The following is a 19561-nucleotide window of genomic DNA, read 5'->3' as shown; positions in this document are numbered from 1 at the left end:
GTTTGAGGATATCATCATCAGGCAGTGGATGGCATTTGAGTAAGTTTCAGGGAGGAAACGCAAACCCCGTCAACGATGCGGTCGCTCTCAATATCCCCTGACTTAAAGCTGCATAGAACCCTCGAACATGCTCTTGCAAGTGATGTATAGAACAGTCAAAGCGGGACGCCGGACGCCCTCTAGCCGATTCCGGTCATGACTTGTCGAGCCTTTTGGAGAGAGCGCAAGTCGCATAGCATATCCTGGAAAGCTGGATCGATGCTGGTGCTGAGTGAAGAAGACAAAGCTCAGCAGGCATAACCGACCTCGGGAGTAGCTAGGGTACGGATCCGGAGCGATATTAATGCGGTCGTTGCTCGAGCTTTTGAAAGCTTCTTACCACCGGAAAGGGACACGTGGCCGTGGTACAAATATCGGATCTCGACATCGTTGTGCAACGCAGAGACAGGAGGAATGGACAGAGAGCGGGTGCGACAGCAGCCCAGTGAGAGAGAAACAAGGCCGTGCAGAAGGACAAGCGGTCGAAGAAGCACATTTGTGCCGTTGAGAGACGATTTCGTAGAGTAGCTACAGGGAGTACAAGCAAAAGCAGGTAGACGCGCGAGTTGCGAGGGAGTCGCGAAAGCAACAGCTGACGACCCATCAAGCATTCGCCTCGACCCGCACATCAACTCTTCGCACCGCTTTCAATCGCCCGCTCTATCCGACCTTAGGCACAGTTCCTCTACTCGATCCGAAACCAGCAAGAGTCACACCCTCTAGCCATGGTAAGGACCTCGTGAACGCTGGTCATCATTCATTCAGGAGCGGTGCAGCTGACCTCTAGCTCTACGTTCCTATTCGACAGGACAAGCTTGTTTCGAGGTTTGCCAAGTCTCCCTCGACGTCCTCGTCCGCGTACGAGGACGTGCATCGCGCTGAAGAGTACGGTTACGCACTCCCTCTCGGACGCGGCATCGAACGCTGCCCGATGCCCCAATTCGACCTGCCACCCGCGCACGACGTGAGTACCTGTAGTGCTTCCGTTCCGCCCTCTCCGCGACCGAGACTGACCCGACGAGATCGCATTCAGCCGACCGGATTCCTCCAACTCCACACGGATGACGCCTCGGACCCTTCTTGCCGCATCAAGATCAACCACGGTACAACCACCCTCGCCTTCAAGTACCAAGGCGGAATCATCGTTGCCGTCGACTCGAGGGCTACCGCTGGATCTTACATAGGTATGGGCACTCAGCCGCTTGAACCCCGATTGCGAACGCGCACTCACTCTGCTCGCGTGTTTTGTAGCTTCGGGAACGGTCAAGAAGGTCATCGAGATCAACCCGTACCTGCTCGGAACCATGGCCGGAGGAGCAGGTCAGTCTGCACACCGCTCTCTTCGTGCAGCCGAGACCACCTGCTGATACCTTGTCTGTCCGTTCCGATCACAGCTGACTGTCAGTATTGGGAGACGTACCTCGGCATCCAGTGCCGACTGCACGAGCTGCGCAACCACGAGCGCATCTCGGTTGCCGCCGCGTCCAAGTACCTCTCGAACCTCGTATACTCGTACAAAGGCATGGGACTCTCGATGGGAACCATGATCTGTGGATGGGACAAGACGGGACCGGCAGTGTACTATGTCGATTCGGACGGAACCCGGCTCAAGGGTGACCTGTTCTCGGTCGGTTCCGGTTCCACGTTCGCGTACGGTGTGCTCGACCAAGGGTACCGGTACGACCTCACGAACGAAGAGGCAGAGGAACTCGGCAGGAGGAGTATCTACGCGGCGAGTCACAGGGATGCGTTCTCGGGCAACACGTGCAACGTGTACCGCATCGCAGAGTACGCTCGTAGTTCCCAACTCTTTTCTATGCGACTTTTCTCTGACACTCATTGATCTTGCACGTGTCTACAGGGACGGATGGAAGTTTGTAAGCGATCGTTTCTCGATCTCTTGAGACGGCAAGATCATACTGACCAAACACCTCGTGCCGCAACAGATCGAGAACGTCAATTTCAACGAGATGCACTACGATCGAGATTACAAGCCAGCGCAGTACTCGGATTCAGCTCCTGCTCCTCCAGCTCCGGCACCGGCCGCGACTGCTTCCGCCTGAACGATCTTGTGTGCACAGTAGTCGTTCCTCTCGCATGCCGTGTGTAAAAAAGCAGAAATTACCCAAAAGAGCGCTAGACTAGTTCGAGTGTCTGCGCCTGCAAAGCTTGGGGTCTCTCGCGAGCGCGCGCGCGTTCTTCGGACAAGCTTGACGGATTCTCGATTTCACAGGCACATCTCGATGGGGAACACGTCGACCAGGAGGAAGGTACAAGGAGAACAAGGAGAACCACAAGGAGGAAAGAAGAAGAACTCAAGTGATATCTGAAGCAAACGCGCGCGCAAGTTCATACGAATGTCGCCACAAGTCCTCTCTGCCTGGCAATCTGTTTGACGCGCCTCAAGCCTGCTCCAGTCCAACCTGCTTGATCACCTCGTGTTCCGGTGAGGTATCCGCTCAGCGTCAGCGTTTCGAGTGCTTCAAAGGTCGTCTCGAGGTACTCGGCGAACGTAGCGCTCGGCGTGTGAACAGGGATCCCTACGAGCTCGAGGTGTTGCAAGTGCTGCATATGCGCGAGCGATTCGAGCAAGTCGGGACCGGTGTAAACGAATTGGAGAGACAGTTGGCGCAGGTTGACCAGGTGCAACAGTGCGTAGTCAAAGTTGGAATCTTTCCCGTCATCATGTGCAAGGTTCGAGAGCTCATCAGTATCTTGTATGGACGGGGCGCTAGAGAGGACCGGCGTACTGTGAGGAGCAGAAGCGAACCCCGGATGATTCTGGAAAAGCGCGGATAGCCTCAGTCTTCCGCTTCTTGACACCCGCGAGAGAGAGCGCGGACTGAAGTACACGGACTTGATCGGTCCTTTCGATATCTTGCATCATGAGACACTCGAGACTCGCTCCGCATCGGACTAACAGGTTGGCGATCGTCGCACTAGCGAAGGGTGGTGCGTTCGCGTTCGCGAGTCCCGCTGCACCAACAGCTCCCGCCGGTGCGCCTGCTTGGAAACGTCTGTCAAAGTCGGGCATGATCGACAGATTGAGACAGTGAAGATTCCCGTGCGCGACAGCCGGTTCGAGCAACCACGCCAGCTGGACGTCCGAGATGGCTGAGTAGTCCGACGGACTGGATCGGTCTGTCTGCGCCTCGTATCCAAGCCTGAGTGACGAGATCCGGTCGGCAGGGTGGGGCTGCGCTGAGGTCGTCGTCGTTGAGCCAGATTTGTTGTCGATTGCACGGATACTCAGGGATTCGAGGTGAGGGAGGCCGTTCACAATGATTTCAAGCTCTTCGAAGTCGAGTCTGAATTCGAGGGCGAGGGTTGTCAGGTTCGATGTGGTTGAGAGGGTATCGAGAACGGCCTGCAATATGGGATCACAACAAGCGTCAGCCGCCGTTTCCGCTCGTCGATTGCGGTTCCAGTCCAACCTCATCAAGGTATGCGGTGTGAAAGTTTCCTCGGAGATACATGCTCCGGCTCCTTGAGCCGTTAAGCATCCGTAGATGAATTTCGTTAACATTCGGACAAAGCTCAATGACGCGACTCCAAATTTCTGACGGAGTCTCGCTGTAGCTGGCGTTGGAGGCACTGTCGCTTTCCACGATGGCGGAAACGATTCGAACAACTGGCAGCGCGCGCTGCAATGATGGGGAGGACTGCACAACTTTCAGGAATTTAGCGAGTTGCCACGCCGTGCATAGATGAACGTGTCGCAGGGCGTTCTAGGCATGTGACCGTCGTCGAGTTCAGCGTTTGATGCGGGGCTATTCCTCAAGAAGATGCCTCTCACAGTGCGAGCTGGAATCACCCATCTCTTGCACACCCTTGCCAGCGAGAGTGCGAATCTCTGGGCTGCGGCGATCGAGCCGGTCAAGCTTTCGGCTGGCGTGTCGTCGTAATCTGTCAAGCGATACCTTGAGTCGCTGAGCGTCCCCGGATCAGCTTGAGCTGCCGCAGAATGGGCAAAGTGGAAGATCAAGAGGATGATTTCCGAGGGCAGGCTGGACACTTGCGATGGTACAGGGCGACAGCCATCGGAAATTGGGCTCTTCGAAGAGAATACCGGGGATTGGGAGAGATCGAGATCTAACGGGAAAAGGGCGCGAGGTCGCAGAACGGCCAGGGCGAGCCGAGCATTCTCTGCAAAGATGAGGGAAACTTCAGGCACAGGCCTTGGCATGGGAGCCTGCATACTCGGAAGCGCTCCTGTGTCGAGAGAAGGCAGATGCGTCGTGTCGAGCTGCATGGGTGCGCTGGGATCGAGTCCGAGCTTGGAACGCGCGTATGCCAGTTCAAGCGGTGAGGTTTTATGAGGGCTGGAAGGTGGAATTGAATTATGATCGCCGACGTCAATTAATGCCGAGGCGAGTAGCTGGACAATGTTCGAGTAGACTGCGAGCGGCAGACCCGGATTTGAACCGGGATGTCCACGCGGATTCGTTTCATAGAAATCATCGCTTGCGTTCGTGAGCATCGCGATCGCCTTCATGATCTTGGTCGTCGTAGGAAGTCGGTCCAGGGCAGTTGGATCTTGAGCGATGAGCCTCTGAGCGACGAGAGGGTCGAGGTGGTCGAGCATACGCAAGTCCCGTTTCGTTCGCTCGATTTGGCTGTCACTGGTCTCTGTAGCTCGTGCGTGTATCCCTTCGACTCCGGCTGCCGCCTCAGGATCAAGATCGTGTTGAGCCGGTACCGCCTCGAGCGCCGCAGCTCCTGCTGTTCCTCGAGTATGAGCCTCTCCAGGGGCACTAGCTGGCTGCTCAGCTGTCTCCGATCCGCCGCGTTGGATATCCTGGTGCTCCTCCGACGATGCTAGCGATTGGTCCATTTTCGGTCAACGCGATGGTCAGAGACGCCGAGGCCACTCGAGGGCAGCGAGTTGTGCTCGCAATCCGCTCGCTGAGACTTGCGGCCACTAGGTGATCGAGCTTCAGTCTGCTGTCTAGGCGAGCGGCAAAGGTCGTGCGAGAAGCGTCAAGAGACAACGCAAAAAGGACTCTCGGCATTCGCATCCAGAATACGCGTTTATTGTAGTCTGATTGTCAGGGAAAACACGAATGGACGACCTCGCTTTTACTGAGCAGTCTCGATCAGCTTCTTCTTGAGGTTCTCAATCTGTTCCAACACGGCCCGCCTGCTCGTTCCACCCTTGGCGTCCCTCCTCTCGACCGAGGTCTCAAAGTTGAACACGTCCTTGACATCCTCGCTGAAGTGCGGCGAGACGGATTGGAACTGCTCGAGCGTGAGCGCCGAGAGCGGCACGCCTTGCTCTTCCGAAATTCGGATGCACGATCCCGAGATGTGGTGGGTCTCTCGGAACGGAATCTGCGCGAGGTCATCGACAAGAGCGTGATCAGTTATGCCAAGCCATGAATCGTCAGGAAATCTCGGATGGTCTACTCACGCCCTTGCGAACGAGGTACTCGGCGAGGTCGGTCGCGAGCATGTCGGGCGTCAGACTCTTCTTCATGTTTTCAGGGAAGACCTGGGCTCGAGCAGCGAGGGTGAGCTGTGAAACAATATGAGTCGACATACGGAATCAACCCACCTTGAGGGTAGAGATGACACCTTGCAAGATCCTGAGACTCTTGCCGACCGTCTCGGCCGCGTCAAACATAGGCTCTTGCGACTCTTGTAGGTCCTTGTTGTATGTGGCCGGGAGACCCTTCAGGGTCGTCAAGAATCCAGTGAGCTGTCCGACCGTTCGTCCCGATTTGCCTCGAAGGAGCTCGAGCGCGTCAGGGTTCTTCTTTTGCGGCATGATCGACGAGCCCGTCCTGCAGTACGTTTTCGAATTGATCGCTGTCAGTCCTTGCTGGACTTACGCCAGGACGACAGTCGAGTGAGAACTGACGAGTAAGCATCGCCGCAGACAACCCAGCTGAACTCGGACGAAGAGTAGATGATGAGATCTTCGGCGAGACGCGAAATGTGGACCATAAGAAGCGAGCAAGCGAAGAGGTATTCGGCGACAAAGTCTCGGTCGGCGACAGACTGCCGAAAGCGTCAACGGGGTTCAGTGATACGGCTCGCGAGCGAGTCTGCCTGTACAAGGCCGACAGGACCACGCACCTGCATCGAGTTTCCGCCAATGTTTTGCATGCCGAGTTCGGATCTGAGCAATTCTCGGTCGACGCAGAACGGGTTGCCAGCAAGAGCGCCGGAGCCAAGGGGAAGGGTCGAGACTCGGCTGTAGGGTGCGAATGCATTGAGTAAGCTCGAATAAACGCGAAATGCCCGTGAGAAGCGGCGGGAAGGCTCACGGGAGAAGGTCACGGAATCGGTCGAGGTCACCCGAGAACGAGTGAGCGTGGGAAAGGAGGAAGTGCGAGAATCGGATAGGTTGGGCACGCTGTCAGGTGGAAATTGAGATCAGGAGCAGTCAATCAAGAAGCGAGAGCAGTTGCACGGACCTGAAGGTGGGTGAATCCGGCAGCGAGGTGGTCGATCCACTCCTCTGCCTTGACGGCGAGGATACCGACGACTCCTTGGATCCACTCGATGTCCTTTGCGAGCTCCTCGATCAGCCACAGCCTCATGTCGGTCGCGACTTGGTCGTTTCGACTCCTGCCCGTGTGTAGCTTGCCACCAATGTCACCACCAATGATCTCACTGAGTCGCCTCTCGTTCGCAGTGTGGATGTCCTCGTCGTCCTGCTTGATCTCGAACGAACCCGATTCCCATTCCGACTTGACCTGGTCGAGCCCGCGGTGAATCTCGGACAACTCGTGCTCGGTGAGGATCGGAGGCGAAGTGCGCGAGAGGGCGAGAGCGTAGGCTTTCGATCCCGCGACGTCGACGGCGTAGAGCGCCTTGTCGTACGAGAGACATTGGTTGAACTCCCACATCCTATCGAGCAAGCCGTGGATTAGCTCGACCCGACACCATCTGCACCACATAGGATCTGTCGACTCACAAGGGGTCAGTTCCGGACGTGAATCGTCCTCCCCACAGTTTCTTTGCCTGTGTCGAGATAGAGACCCGAAGTCAGTGGAGACATCTCATAAGGGACCAGAGGACGAATCATACCATTTGTTCCGCCATCTTGCAAAGTTTGTCAGTGCTAGCGGAGGGACGGGAACAGGGTTAGTTTGGCAATTCAGCGGGCGTAACAGGCTGCTGAACCAAACGGGAGACCCTCCCGAGTCAAGTCGCGCAACATCGTCCACCCCGACGCATGTTGGCCCATCTTGCCTGCGATAACCTTTTCAAAACGCTACGAGCTGTATGGACCAGTCTGCTCGACCAGGCACCGACTCGGACGGACAGAGACGGGCAGTCCAAAAGTTTCGGGTTGATCAACGCCTTGGCTTCCGACGATGACGAATGCGAGAGCTGCTGTCGGGTCCAGCCGGAAGTTGGTATGCTGGCGAGCTTACAGTGTGAAAGCGGTCTTTGGAGGCGAGCGCGAAAGAGTGAACACGTCTTTCGTGAGAGGTTTCGAAGTCGAGACGGCGGAGGACGTCGGCTCGTCGCGCGTCGCGGGTGATTGATTAGTTTTGACTCTCTAAAATTTCCTTGCGTCTCTCATTGTGACGATTGCGCTGAGCCGATCAAAGCAACAAGTAGCTCCAAGCACTACAGCCCTACCGCTGGCCTGATGACCCTTACTTGTTCGCGATACATTCGTTTGCGGCGCAACAGTGTACATTGTAGGCATCATTATCGAGACTAGTAGTAATTAAATCGATTTGACCGAACAGACATCGTCGGCATCCTTCTCGCCCCTCCCAGATCCTCAAGACAGCGGTGCCATAGCGAATAGTCCTGTCTTGCACAAGCGCCTTGATCGATAGAATCTGCTATTAGCAGATTGTGCACTCGGGTATTTTGGGTGCACCGTCTGGTCCAAGTTCCATCCCTAAAGCACGAAAGGGTTTCGACCATTTCGTTTCAGTCAGATTCTTTGTGCTAGAGGAGGAGAAGCCCGGGACTGACCAGGAGGCATGTCGCCCATGATCTCTTTCGGAGGTGCGCCGCATTCGTTCATCTTGGCGACCAATTCGACGACCTGTTCCGTGCGCTCTTCAGATCGTTCCTTCTCGGCAGGAGACTGTTGATCGACAGGTTTGTCCGCTCCCGGTTCCTCAAACTTGGACACGATCGATACGACGATCGACTGTTGCCGTTCGTACCGCTCGAGGTCTTCTGCCGACAAGCTCGACCGCGCCGACGTGAGGTAGGCTGGATACTGCACGATTCAATAGAAAGTGAAAGAAAGCGTGAGTCCTGTCCGAAACGTAGGGGGGCTTCTCGAGTCCTGCCTAGAACTCCATACCTTTTCCGACAACTCCTTGAGCGGTTCGTACAGCATTTCCCGACTCATCAACTGCTTCATCATCTCGTCGAGCATCCCTTGTAGCCCTTCCTCGCCACCGAGATCGCCCAGTTGATCGAGGTCGGGCATGCCCGACAATCCGGCAAGCATAGAAGCCAGGTTTGCACTGCCGCCGCTCGTTTGCGATTGCTGCGCGGCGGCAGCGGCATCGGTCGAAGAAGCTTGCATTTTGGAGAGAGATGCTGCGATTGCATCTTGGAAATTTGCCGGAGCGGCACTGGGAGGTGGAGGAGCAGAAGAGGAGGACGCGTTCGGGACGGCTTTGTCTTTGCCCTTTGCAGAGGCGGCTGGAGCATTCGAAGTTGGTTTCGGAGGTGCCGTTGTCGGTTGCGAGCCCGTCGAGAATGAGCCCATACCGAGTGCCGCCATGAGTTGCTGCAATTCGTTTGGGTCCACCGCACCCGCTCCGTCGACACCCGCTCCTGCGCCAGCTCCTCCGGTCTTGATGATCTCCTCCATTGCCTTTCTGAATTCTTCCTCGTCAAAGTCGCCGTCGTCCTCGCCATCGAGTCCTGGGATTGCCCCGTCCGAAGCTGCTCCTCCTGCTCCGAGCGCGTCAAACAGCGCTTTCATTCCTTGCTCGAGGTCTTTCGTCGCGGCAGGGTCAAGTCCGGCGAGGTCGTCATCGTCATCGTTTGGTGGTGCGAGTTCGTCGTCGTCCGGATCCGGGAACGACGCTGGAGAGGGATGAGAAGGGTGTTGTGGGGGAATCGCAGTCGAACTTGCGGTGGCAGACTGGCCTGACGAGGGGGCCGGAGTTCGAGTTGCGCTGAACTGATCGAGAACATCGTCGAGATCGTCGAGACTATCGAGTCAATACGCGGTGAGCAGAGGACGCAACAAACGAGAGCGCGGGGGCAAGCAAGCAAGAGGCGAGCATACGCTCGGGTGCGGTCAGCCTGGGCAGCTTACTCTTCAGTGTCGTCGTGGATCGTAGGAGGAGCCATTCTGTGAGCGAAGACGGGAGAAGAGGCGACACCGGCTACAGATGGCAGCAGCCGCCGGCTTTCAGATTCGAATTCGGGATCAAGTGTTGCGCAGGTGCCCGCCGTGACAGACCTCCCCTGAAACGGACAACTTCGCGCGTGAGTCCGAGAACAGATCCAAGGCGTGGTCGCGGTACCGCCTTCCACTGCACGCCAATAGACTACGCTTGCTACGACGTCTGCATCTATCCAGCACCCGCGTGCGCCGTCTCCTCCAACCTCGACGAGTCTCGCCAGTTCCGCGCGACCGGATCCCTCCCGTCCTGCTCCCGATCCCGGAGCAGACTCGCACAGACCGCACAAGCGACCGAAACTTGAACCTCTACTGTCATCCCCCAGTCGGACTGGAGCGCGAGACCCGAGTGAGCACCTTGCGAACCGCTCTCGACGCATCTCGCAGTTCCTGCTGACCCTCTCCGTGTCCGCCCAATGCAGTGGACGATCTCTCACTGTCGTCTTCGGCTTCCTATGCCAACTCGTGGATCTCGTAAGTCTTCCCCGACTCGAGTGCGCTGCGAGCCCACGGCACGAGATCGCTCATCCTGCATACTGTGTCACAGCTGGTTCCTCGCGTCGAAAGGCAACGAGTACTTTTGCGAGGTCGACGAAGAGTACATCGTCGACCGCTTCAACTTGACTGGCTTGAATGCCGAAGTGTCTGGCTACTCGGCCGCGCTCGACCTCATTACAGACACGGCAGGTGAGCCTGCACCTCCCTTCGCACTCGTCTCTTCCGCGTCCGCTGATGCGTAGAAAATTGGGCAGCCGACGAGGATCTGAATGATGAGCAACGAGAACAACTGGAAACGTCGGCAAGGCATCTGTACGGCCTGATCCATGCCCGATTTATCATCACCTCGCGGGGGTTGTCCAAGATGGTGAGTTCCGCATGAATTTCAGAAGAGCATGAGCGGACTCGAGTACTAATCACAATTTGACCCGCTTCGATTGACTAGATTGACAAGTACAAGAAAGGCGACTTTGGTCGGTGTCCTCGAGTGCTCTGTTACGGTCAATCGCTCCTGCCCCTCGGCCTTTCCGACATCCCGTACCAGAAAGCCGTCAAGCTGTACTGCCCGCGCTGCGAGGATCTGTACTCGCCGAAATCGTCTCGGCACGGCTCGATCGACGGCGCGTACTTTGGCTCGACGTTCGCGCACATGCTCTTCATGGTGTACCCGGGCATGATTCCGAGCAAATCGGTACCGGGTGGGGCAGGCGCAGGTGGAAACAGCTCGTCGATCTCGAATCACGGACACAATCATCACGGCGCACCGCACTCACCGCTCAACGCGGGCGGACTCGGAGGTCAAGGGGGATCGACGGGAGGACTGGGTGCACAGGCGGCGAGCAAGGTCGAGCGGATGCGACCGAGGATCTTTGGTTTCCAGGTGCACGAACATGCGAGGCTGCTGCGATGGCAAGAAAAGATGAGGGATCAGTCAGTTTCATTTTCTTCCCGATCCTTTTTTCAGGCCCTCTCCCGCACGCTCAGAGCTGACGAGTCGCTCGCGCATCGCCACCAGCCAAATCGCGAGACTCGAGGAACACGAACGGCAAGGTCTTGTCGAGCAATAAGATCCTGTCACTCGATTCCGGTTATGGGTTCTTTTTCTTCGGTTGTAGTCTTGCGTTCAGCCCGCCTATTGTGTACTATCAAGGATATCTGATCTTTGCTCCTAGACCTGAATACGTGAGGATGTCGGTCTCGAGCATGTTGATCTCTCCCTCTTACTCGCGCTGTAAGATCGAGTCCAAGTCTGAGAGGGTATTGTTACAACAACGATATGCATGTCTCAACATAGGACTCTTTAAGCCTCGACAACCTTGACGTTCGCGAATTGCTCTGGAGTGAACGTTTTCTGGTGAATGCGCACAAACATTAAGTATCAAGGCACGTGCCGACATGAAAACCGGGAGAGTGGTCGTACCTGGGAAAAGGCGTGCAGCTCTGCGATCTCTTCCTTGAGCTTCTCGTTGACTGTCAATAGGGTAGATCACGGTCAGCTAGAACCCAGATGATGGCGGAAAGCGAGCGGATTGGGAGAGATTCGCCGGTACCTTCTCGATGCCTCTTGAGCGTCGTCTTGCCAGCGAAAGATGGAGTCACGATGATCACTTCATATGACTGCAAACGAATGCAGAACCTCGACCAACGTCAGCGAAACTTGCTTGGGCAAGGAGGGCGAGGTGCAAGAAACGCACAGCACCGCAACCACCTGAATACAAACGGACACGCTAGTCAGTTGTGAACTCGCCTGAGTGTAAGCGGCTTCGACCCACCAGAGATATCAAAGACTTGCTGTTTGCTCGAGAAGAGGCAACCCGTTAATCAGATAAGTCAGCCCCGACTTTGACATATGATCGAGATCGAGTAGAGGACGGTTCACGTACGACGTGAGTCAGGTCAGGCCAGCTCGCCCGGATCTTGGTCTCTAACGATTCTTGCGACACGGGCATCCTCACGACTGACGAATGAGCGAACGAGCGAATTCCCGCCCGAATTCATCATTACTTTTGACTTGTTCGCCTCCACATCGCAGTGCGCGCGCGCTTGTCACTCATCAGCATGCGAGTCGGCACATTGTGGCTCGCAGTCGCAAGCGTACTCTCCACCGCAGCGGCTGCAGCGACGATCCCCCAAATTCCATTCGAGATGACACCCGCGGTGACCGGCCCTCGTCTGTCCGATCTCTTGACCAAGTCGAGACACTCGAGACTGTTCTACGACTATGTGCGAGAGTCGACCTCGATCTCAACCCGGCTTGCGAACCCACTCGAGCAGACAACTGTCTTTGCCCCTATCGACGCTGCGATCGTCTCTCTCGCACGCCGGCCCCACCAGGGACCAGCGGAACCCGTCGAGGGTCACGTCAGAGGCTACGCTGGTAGTCGCGAGGACGAGGAAGCAAGGGCAGACTACCTCGAACAGTGGATCGGGCGGCACCTGGTCGCCGAACGAGTCGACCTCGCACGCGAAGGGACAGACTATGCCACTCTGCACAAAGGCGCCAGTGTCTCGTTCGTCAAGGGAGACACCACTGGCCAGTACCGGGTTATGCCTGGGAATCTCGAGGTTGTCGAGATCGAACAGGTGCGCTTCCCTTGTCTGACGGAGCACTCGCTCGCCGTAGAGCTCATCATGAGCCCACGTTCTTGCAGGCCTCAAATGGCATCATCCTGTTTCTGAAGGGAACACTGAGCCTCGACAATGTCGAATGAAAGCCCTTTGCTTGTATCGCTCCCGTTTCTCCTTCTCATGTTGTCAAAGCCTGTAGCTCTTTCTTGCCTGGAATTACGATCAGCATCAACGCTATATCGTGTCGACAATGACCGCCGCCCCAAGCTCTTGCCAGTATCGCGGGCCGTGAATGGCGACTGCAGTACAGCGTCGACTCTACAGATGTATCACAACCGGGACAGCTTTTTTCGGCTTGGCATCATTGAACTTGGAACATATTGCTCCAGATTCCGAGTGACCCGACACTGCAGAGCGCGCGGGCGGGAGGAAACCGGGGCGAAACTAGCGAGTGTGGCCTGTGGCTCTCACTCAAGCATTCCGACCGGGAAAAAACGGTTCCGGCTTCGACAAGCGTGCGCTTCTACGATGCATATATACAGTAGCTTCAATCGAACGAGGTTTCAAAAGTCCAGTACTCTCTGTAGGCCAGGATCCTTGCGCGCATGTCCGCCGTACACGGATGCTCGAAGTAGCTGCAAGGTTCAATGTGTATGCGGGTCCACCTTGGGTAATTAGGCCAGGTCAATGTGATGTGATCCAGGCCGTGAGATGAAAGCCGGGTCGATTAGATCGACCGAATGTGCCCACTGTCGATGCCCCGCGGCCCGCGTGGACATCAATTCGATGACCACGTACATAAAAGCGCAAAATTGCTGTACAGGCAAAGTGCTCAATTTCTTTTAGGGGTGGAACGGAACCGCTGAATCGCTCCCAGGCTGAGTGAGATTCACAGCATGAGAAGGCACAAGCTCTTTCGCCTCGTCGTCGAAGAGCTCAAAACGTATGGATCAATTACACTCATGAGGTGAGATACAGGCGATTGAAACGCGACAGCTACTGTACCGGGGTTAGCGAAAGCGCGTTGAAAGAGAGAAGGTCACATCGAGATCCGAGCGAAGGTTCTTTTGTCTCCCGCTAAAATTTTGCAACGGACACTTTCTCCGCGTTTACCGGACCGCTGCCGGCTCGGCATTCGCGGAGTAGTTTACTGTCAGGGTGCACCTCGACGAGTGAGAAATCAACAAACATTGAACGCGAGCAGACGCGTCCTCCAGACGGGTTCAGGAAAAGTTTCGCTACCTCTTCTGCCTTCCCTTCATCCGCTTCGTCTTCAGCCTCACCCTTCGTCGTTCTTTCTCGCGTTCCCCGTTCCGGATCCCCTCCTCCCCACACTCTTTCGACCTTTATTCCCATCAAGATGCGTTCCACTTTCGCCGCCGTCTCGGTCCTTTCCCTCGCTAGTGTTGCTGCCGCTGCTGGAGCCACTTACGGTCGTTTCTCTTGCACGAGTGAGTCTTTGGAGCAGCCCAACGTGTCTAATCTGGCTCGAGCGCGATACACTTGGTTACTAGAACATTGACTCAACCGCATGCTCTTTTGCGCGCTCGCGCTTGCTGCAGTCGTCAACGGTGACGGTACCTACTCTCCTGGTACGTCGAGACCATCACTATGCGCAGCGAAACCGAGATGCCCTCAACAGACGCTCGGATCGCGTCGCACGCGATTATGGCGGTTGAAATTCCCGATCAGCTCACTGACCGCGCTCCACCTGCAGACCAGTCGCAGTGCGCCGATGCCAACCTTGCCGCTCCTGGAGCCAACGAGGCTGACACCGGAAAGTGAGTGGCCATCTCGTCTGTTGCAACCCACCGCAATATGTTTCGGCTGATGCTTTAACGCCTCTACAGCCAAGGTGACCGCCCCAACCCCACCAACGCGCAGTGCGTTCAACAAACCGAGAGCGGTGCTTACGCATGCGGTATCGCCGGTGCCGGTTCGTCTAGTCCCGATGACATCTTCGCCGCCTAAACTACTCGCTCACTCGGGCCCAATTTCTCCTTTTCAGCTTGCACTGTCGACGCCAACTGCGACAATGGAAAGTGCGTTGACCAAGTCTGGTGAGTGATTATCCCTTGATTGCAGTATCTCTCCCGCAAGCGCACGATCTCTGGCCGCTGACGCACTTGTCTGTGCGCCCCAACAGCCAAGGTGGCTTCACCCAAGGTTGCGGAGCCGACGACCTGAACTGCTCGTGAGTTGCTCCTGCCTGCCCAGTGTCCAGTCGGTCCAAGCTTACGGTCGTGCGCCCGGACGACAGTGGCTTCCTCTACTGCCTCGACGCCGATCTCGCCACTACGGCGTCTGACACCTGCGGAGGTACATCTTACTGCGCCGCGTTTTTGCTCGACACCCAGACTGACAATGACTTGTCTTGTAACAGGCCTCGGTGCTTACTGCCAGGACTACGCCGCTGCCGACCCGTCCCTCCCCAAGGCTGACGTCGTCGCCATCTTCAACCAGTACTGCTCGTCCGGATACTGCTCGTACGACGGTGCCGTCTGCTCTGAGCACGTCACCACCGTCGGTGGTGACTGCTCCTTCGACCCCGACTTTGTAAGTTTCGTCAAGAGTCGCAATTGTGTATCGGAAATATACTGACTAGGTTGTTCCATCATGAACAGGCTTGCACGCAAACCTCGACTGGCGAGGCCTTGACCTGCGGATCTGCTGGAACCTGCGAGCTTGCTGCCGTTCCCTCTGGCCGTGCCCGCGCGCGTCGCAACCTCTCGAACCGCTCCCTCTGCCCGACTGCCAACGAAGAGGCCTGCGCTGTTGAGGGTGGATTCCAATGCATCGACACTACCGTGCGTCATTCTCGAGATTTCAGCACGAACATGCAGTGCTGATTCAATTTGCATTGATGCCTGCAGTCCAACCTCGAGAACTGCGGTGGATGCGGATCCCTCGGAACTGACTGCACTGCTCTCGAGGGTGTTGCCTCCGTCTCGTGCGAGCAATCCTCGTGCTCGATCTGGTTCGTCTTTGCTGTTTCTCATCCACAAGGATGAACGCGGCTGACACCTCAATCTGAACATAGGGCTTGCGCTGACGGCTACACCTTCGACGCCGAGTCGCAAGCTTGTGTCTCCGTCTAAGCTCGACATTCGGTCTTCACGTTTCTCCTCTTTCACGCCCATTTGAACCCCGCATACCCGACGTCTCTTTCGTCCTCAGTTACCCTTCGTCTGGAAAAGCACCCTTCTGTGGATTCATCGGAATAGATAATTTATCGGGTTTTTCGCATGCATACTTTTTTTCGTTCTTTCAGTTTTTCGTTTCCTTGCCTATTTTATTGTGGATAGCATTACCTCCCCTTGATGGAATATCATGCATAGCATGAGCATTTGTCGGCATTGACCCCCGGAGAGCAAGTCGATACAGATTGGGAAGAGTTTGGTCCCTTCTACAGCGCGAGCCCAGCTGAACAATGTGGCAGTTAATAAACTTATATTGGTACAACGCAAGGATCAGTTCCGGCGCAAAGCGAAGGGCCAGATCGCGATCAAAGAATTAATTGAGGGGAATTGGTAAAACGTTGCGTCAGTCCGTACTTGCGCCTCCACTCCAGTACTCCCGCCTGTTCTCTCTTCCGTTCCACCCCGACTCTCTCCCTCTCACTCTCTCTCTCCCAAACCTCGCCTCGTACAACATGCCTTCGTATTCCGGAAAATGCCTCTGCGGTGCTTCCAGCATCTCAGCCCAAAACATTGACGATTCAAGTAAGTTCTCCGCATCTCCCGACTCCGTATCCCCTGGTGTCATCAGAATATCGACGATGTACCCGCACTCGAAGACTGCCGGCGGCTTGATGGAACAGGGACCTGACGTTTGCTTTCGTAATTCCTCGCTCAACAGTCCAGATCAAATGTCACTGCACCGACTGCCAGCTCACTTCCGGAACTTCAAACACGTCGAACGTGCTCGCCAAGGAAGCCGACGTCAAGATTGAAGGCGACATCGGCAAGTACACGTCGAAGGCTGCCTCGGGCAACGATGGTATGACTGCTCCTCTTGCGCTTCCGCTTTGACCTTGTCATACTGACGCAACCCTGTTCCAAAAGTCACTCGCATCTTCTGCAAAGGCTGTGGTACCCCGTTCGCGCACAACTCTGCCGCGTTCGGAGACTCGATGGCTGTCCAAACCGGTCCTCTCGGGTTCAACAAGGTCAAGTACGGTGCCGAGCTCTTCGTCAAGGACCGTTGGGCCGGTGTTGCTCCCGTCGAGGGAGCTGACCAGAAGGAGACTGCCTGAATAATGTGACTGCTTAGATCTCTTTGTAACTGTGTCCAAAGCAATTCAAGAAGTACTGTTTGTCCTGACTGTCCGCTCTTTAGACGTTTCGTCGTACCAAAAGGCTTGAGCTTCTCAAGAGCTTCTCAAGAGCTTCTCAAGAGCTTCTCAAGAGCTTCTCAAGAGCTTCTCAAGAGCTTCTCAAGAGCTTCTCAAGAGCTTCTCAAGATTTGACGACAGCAACGACAGCGTCGCGCTGGTCCCTGCGTCGCTACGGGAACATTCCCCAGACGACGACATCGTGTCGATCGATCATATCCAGGCCCGACGAAACTTGTAGAGAGCGTACTGGGCTTCTTCGATGCAATTTTAGAACAATGCTCGAAGGTTCTACCACTTGACCGCCAGCCCATTCACCTCCTCACTCTCTACGGCGCGATAGCTGGTCCTCAGCAGGTGCAACCGCTGCTCATGCGCGTCCTGCGCGCCTCGAACGAGTTCTTTCAAGACTCCGCTCATCGCGGTTTCCTCTTTTTGAGTTGGTTGTGCGAGGAGGTAGGGCACGATCGATGGGTCGAGAGAAGTAATGTCGAGGTCGAGATCGCGTCCATCGATCTGATCTTCCCTGTTCGCACCGTCGCCCCAATACCGGCGCTCGACCTCTTTGACCCAGTCTTTCGAGCTCAAGACTCGATCTTCATCGTTCTCGTCCATGACCAGCTTGACCTCGCCCTCCATGATCTGACTCCTTTCGGTTTCGACCACGTCTGGCATTCCTTCGTCATCGACCTTGCCGACATAGTCCCGCTCGGCCCCCCAACTTCTCCGGCGTTTGCGCTGTCGCAGGGACTCCTTCGGCGGTGCCACTTGTCCTCCACCGTTGACACACCCAGACGGGCACGCCATGACTTCGATGAATTCAATCTCCTTCTCCTTCCCTTTGGCAGACCCGGCGAGCTTGGCAGCGCGTCTCGCGTTTGCGGCGGCAACGGCTGCACTCGCCTTGCTCGGTGCTTTCCCTGCGGCTCCTCGAGTCACGCTGATCCCAGCATCCTTGCCAATCTTGCGCACGACGTTCTGCAGGTTTCGGAACCCGTAACATTTGGCGGCTTTGCCAACCACCTCCTGCTCCCCGTTCTCGAGTCGTCGCGACAGGGTGTACTCGATGTAGTCTTCGTTCCGAATCGTTTTGGTCGCGAGGGACAATGTTGGCCAACTTGAGCGAGGTAGAGGCGAGATGAGGGACGAGATGGCGGTCTGAACGTACGAGCCGCTCGAGGTGCCGCTCGGAGGACTCGCGAGATGAGAAAAGGGAAAGTACCCAAGTTCCTCGCTGCCGTCGACGGTGTGTGTCACAGTCGAGAGCGCCAGTTGGCGCAGCGAGAGAGATTTGTCGGAGATCATACGAGCGACTTCTCCTGTCGTCAGGACGAGATCGACGTCACGCACTTCCATCTCAGTGCCGTCCTCGCTCGTGTGCTTTGTTGAAAAATCGGGCCTCGAAGCCTCGAGCTTCTTGTCGTAACAGGGCATGACGGCAACGTGGTAGATCTCTTTACCGACTTTACCGAGTCTACCCGCCACGACAGGGCTCTTGACGAGGACTCCCGAGATGGACTGAGGCGACTTGATTGACGAGACGTAGGGGAGGAGCTCTCCATGAGTCTTTTCGGCGTAACAGATCCAGCCTGGACATGCCGAAGATAGGATCGGAAGAGGCGCAGAGGAAGATGTGGAAGGCGTGAGCTTTGTTGGAGGTTCAAGAGCAGTGTGCGGCGCAGCCGAGGTGGCGGTCGAGGACGAGGCGTGAGCTCGTCGCTCTGCGAGTTCGAGTCGAGATTCGAGCAGGGACAGAGCTCGAGGAAACGTCGTATCGAAAGCGAGACTGTTGAGCAATGTCTCAGTTGAGGTTCATTCGGGGATACAAAGACGGCAAGAAAGTACCGGAAACCCAGGTGCTCCTTGAAGAACCGCCTCAAGCCAGTCATGGCCTCGAGCAGCGACAGATCGTACAGCGCGGCGAGAGATGCAACAGATTGCGGGGATATCGAAGCGATCGGAACGAGATCCTTCGAGGCAGGGTTCAAGATCAGAATAGCCATGAGACGAGAGCGGAGCGGTCGACATACGGGCTGTTCTCGCAAAACGCGGTAAACTTCCTCGTGCGACTGCATTGTCACAAGCACGGATTCGGCAGAAGTGATGCATCCTCTGTTGAGCAGCAGACTGGTCAGCTGCGCGTCGCAGGTGCGCAAGATCTCGGAAGCTCACGAGCATGCGAGACAGTCATTGAGGGTAATCTCGGCTTTCTTGAGCTTCTTGCCCTTCTCGCCGTCTGCGCCACGTTCGTAAAAGCCCGAGTCGTCGCCTATCACGATCTCAGTCTAAAAACACCGTGGCCCAGTGATCAGCGCGAGAGACGAGGAAAGATGAGAGATCAAACAGCTTGACTTGCCGCCGCCGCCGCAGTTGGCTTGTCCAGGGAAGGAGTTGAAGGAGTCGTATCTTCGTCCGGGACGTAGGTGACGGGTTTGATGCATGCTTGAGAAGGAGCGAGATAGTCGGAAAGATCCGCTAGACTCTATGTGTCCAAGTGACGGGGTATGTCAGTCCAAGCAGTTCCGCTGATTGTACCATATGTACACTGCGCCTATCCATGCGCATTCCCGCAGATTGGAAGGAGGGATGACCTAATCCGCCAATCGGTTCTTTCGCAATCCGCCCTCGACTCGGATCAAGGACATGTAGCTGCAGAGGGAATCTCGCTCACCAATCCCGACGATAGAGACATTCCTGTGTAACCAAGACCAACGGCGGAACCTGTATTTGCTGACTGAAGAACGGAGCGATGAAGGCGAAGCAATCGAGCAGGTCTTGCG

General features: G+C 56.1%; 11 protein-coding genes across 11 annotated transcripts; 5 read left to right on the top strand and 6 right to left on the bottom strand.

Moving 5' to 3' along the window:
* Positions 1-764: 764 nt before the first annotated feature.
* PRE2 (proteasome core particle subunit beta 5) lies at positions 765-2102 on the top strand (the record flags this gene model as incomplete). The annotated part of the gene is made up of 7 exons (XM_076678914.1): positions 765-767; positions 848-1003; positions 1073-1223; positions 1291-1359; positions 1434-1827; positions 1901-1916; positions 1986-2102. The coding sequence occupies 7 exons, from the start codon at positions 765-767 to the stop codon at positions 2100-2102; spliced, it is 906 nt and encodes a 301-aa protein (XP_076533911.1).
* Positions 2103-2388: 286 nt separating this feature from the next.
* Positions 2389-3515, bottom strand: JCM15063_001779 (uncharacterized protein; the record flags this gene model as incomplete). Its single annotated transcript, XM_076678913.1, has 3 exons — positions 2389-2820; positions 2897-3406; positions 3474-3515. The coding sequence occupies 3 exons, from the start codon at positions 3513-3515 to the stop codon at positions 2389-2391; spliced, it is 984 nt and encodes a 327-aa protein (XP_076533910.1).
* A 197-nt stretch (positions 3516-3712) lies between these two features.
* Positions 3713-4873, bottom strand: JCM15063_001778 (uncharacterized protein; the record flags this gene model as incomplete). The annotated part of the gene is made up of 1 exon (XM_076678912.1): positions 3713-4873. The coding sequence occupies one exon, from the start codon at positions 4871-4873 to the stop codon at positions 3713-3715; it is 1161 nt and encodes a 386-aa protein (XP_076533909.1).
* Positions 4874-5118: 245 nt separating this feature from the next.
* Positions 5119-7089, bottom strand: ARG4 (argininosuccinate lyase ARG4; the record flags this gene model as incomplete). The annotated part of the gene is made up of 9 exons (XM_076678911.1): positions 5119-5370; positions 5450-5530; positions 5594-5822; positions 5900-6039; positions 6118-6235; positions 6309-6397; positions 6459-6894; positions 6962-7008; positions 7075-7089. The coding sequence occupies 9 exons, from the start codon at positions 7087-7089 to the stop codon at positions 5119-5121; spliced, it is 1407 nt and encodes a 468-aa protein (XP_076533908.1).
* A 761-nt stretch (positions 7090-7850) lies between these two features.
* On the bottom strand, positions 7851-9330 carry JCM15063_001776 (peroxisomal biogenesis factor 19; the record flags this gene model as incomplete). Its single annotated transcript, XM_076678910.1, has 4 exons — positions 7851-7906; positions 7984-8236; positions 8324-9188; positions 9296-9330. 4 exons carry the CDS (start codon positions 9328-9330, stop codon positions 7851-7853), a joined length of 1209 nt encoding a protein of 402 aa, XP_076533907.1.
* A 41-nt stretch (positions 9331-9371) lies between these two features.
* JCM15063_001775 (uncharacterized protein) lies at positions 9372-10947 on the top strand (the record flags this gene model as incomplete). Its single annotated transcript, XM_076678909.1, has 7 exons — positions 9372-9413; positions 9530-9731; positions 9805-9856; positions 9930-10069; positions 10135-10247; positions 10326-10810; positions 10896-10947. 7 exons carry the CDS (start codon positions 9372-9374, stop codon positions 10945-10947), a joined length of 1086 nt encoding a protein of 361 aa, XP_076533906.1.
* Positions 10948-11180: 233 nt separating this feature from the next.
* On the bottom strand, positions 11181-11829 carry BOL2 (Bol2p; the record flags this gene model as incomplete). The annotated part of the gene is made up of 6 exons (XM_076678908.1): positions 11181-11231; positions 11301-11350; positions 11431-11497; positions 11575-11588; positions 11653-11671; positions 11764-11829. 6 exons carry the CDS (start codon positions 11827-11829, stop codon positions 11181-11183), a joined length of 267 nt encoding a protein of 88 aa, XP_076533905.1.
* A 109-nt stretch (positions 11830-11938) lies between these two features.
* Positions 11939-12591, top strand: JCM15063_001773 (uncharacterized protein; the record flags this gene model as incomplete). Its single annotated transcript, XM_076678907.1, has 2 exons — positions 11939-12463; positions 12532-12591. 2 exons carry the CDS (start codon positions 11939-11941, stop codon positions 12589-12591), a joined length of 585 nt encoding a protein of 194 aa, XP_076533904.1.
* Positions 12592-13808: 1217 nt separating this feature from the next.
* Positions 13809-15546, top strand: JCM15063_001772 (uncharacterized protein; the record flags this gene model as incomplete). Its single annotated transcript, XM_076678906.1, has 11 exons — positions 13809-13899; positions 14011-14040; positions 14166-14229; positions 14299-14384; positions 14457-14508; positions 14595-14642; positions 14709-14767; positions 14832-15004; positions 15073-15255; positions 15322-15425; positions 15489-15546. The coding sequence occupies 11 exons, from the start codon at positions 13809-13811 to the stop codon at positions 15544-15546; spliced, it is 948 nt and encodes a 315-aa protein (XP_076533903.1).
* Positions 15547-16100: 554 nt separating this feature from the next.
* On the top strand, positions 16101-16703 carry JCM15063_001771 (GFA family protein; the record flags this gene model as incomplete). The annotated part of the gene is made up of 3 exons (XM_076678905.1): positions 16101-16170; positions 16307-16447; positions 16513-16703. 3 exons carry the CDS (start codon positions 16101-16103, stop codon positions 16701-16703), a joined length of 402 nt encoding a protein of 133 aa, XP_076533902.1.
* A 369-nt stretch (positions 16704-17072) lies between these two features.
* NAR1 (iron-sulfur cluster assembly protein NAR1) lies at positions 17073-19473 on the bottom strand (the record flags this gene model as incomplete). The annotated part of the gene is made up of 6 exons (XM_076678904.1): positions 17073-18567; positions 18627-18751; positions 18812-18893; positions 18954-19066; positions 19138-19263; positions 19453-19473. 6 exons carry the CDS (start codon positions 19471-19473, stop codon positions 17073-17075), a joined length of 1962 nt encoding a protein of 653 aa, XP_076533901.1.
* Between the last annotated feature and the right edge of the window lie 88 nt (positions 19474-19561).

The sequence above is a fragment of the Sporobolomyces koalae genome, assembly GCF_050403365.1.
Source record: "Sporobolomyces koalae JCM15063 DNA, S_koalae_JCM15063T_v1_ctg18, whole genome shotgun sequence".
Classification (NCBI taxonomy): Eukaryota; Fungi; Basidiomycota; class Microbotryomycetes; order Sporidiobolales; family Sporidiobolaceae; genus Sporobolomyces; species Sporobolomyces koalae.
Note: the sequence above shows the minus strand (reverse complement) of the source record. Positions and strands in the feature narration are given on the sequence as shown.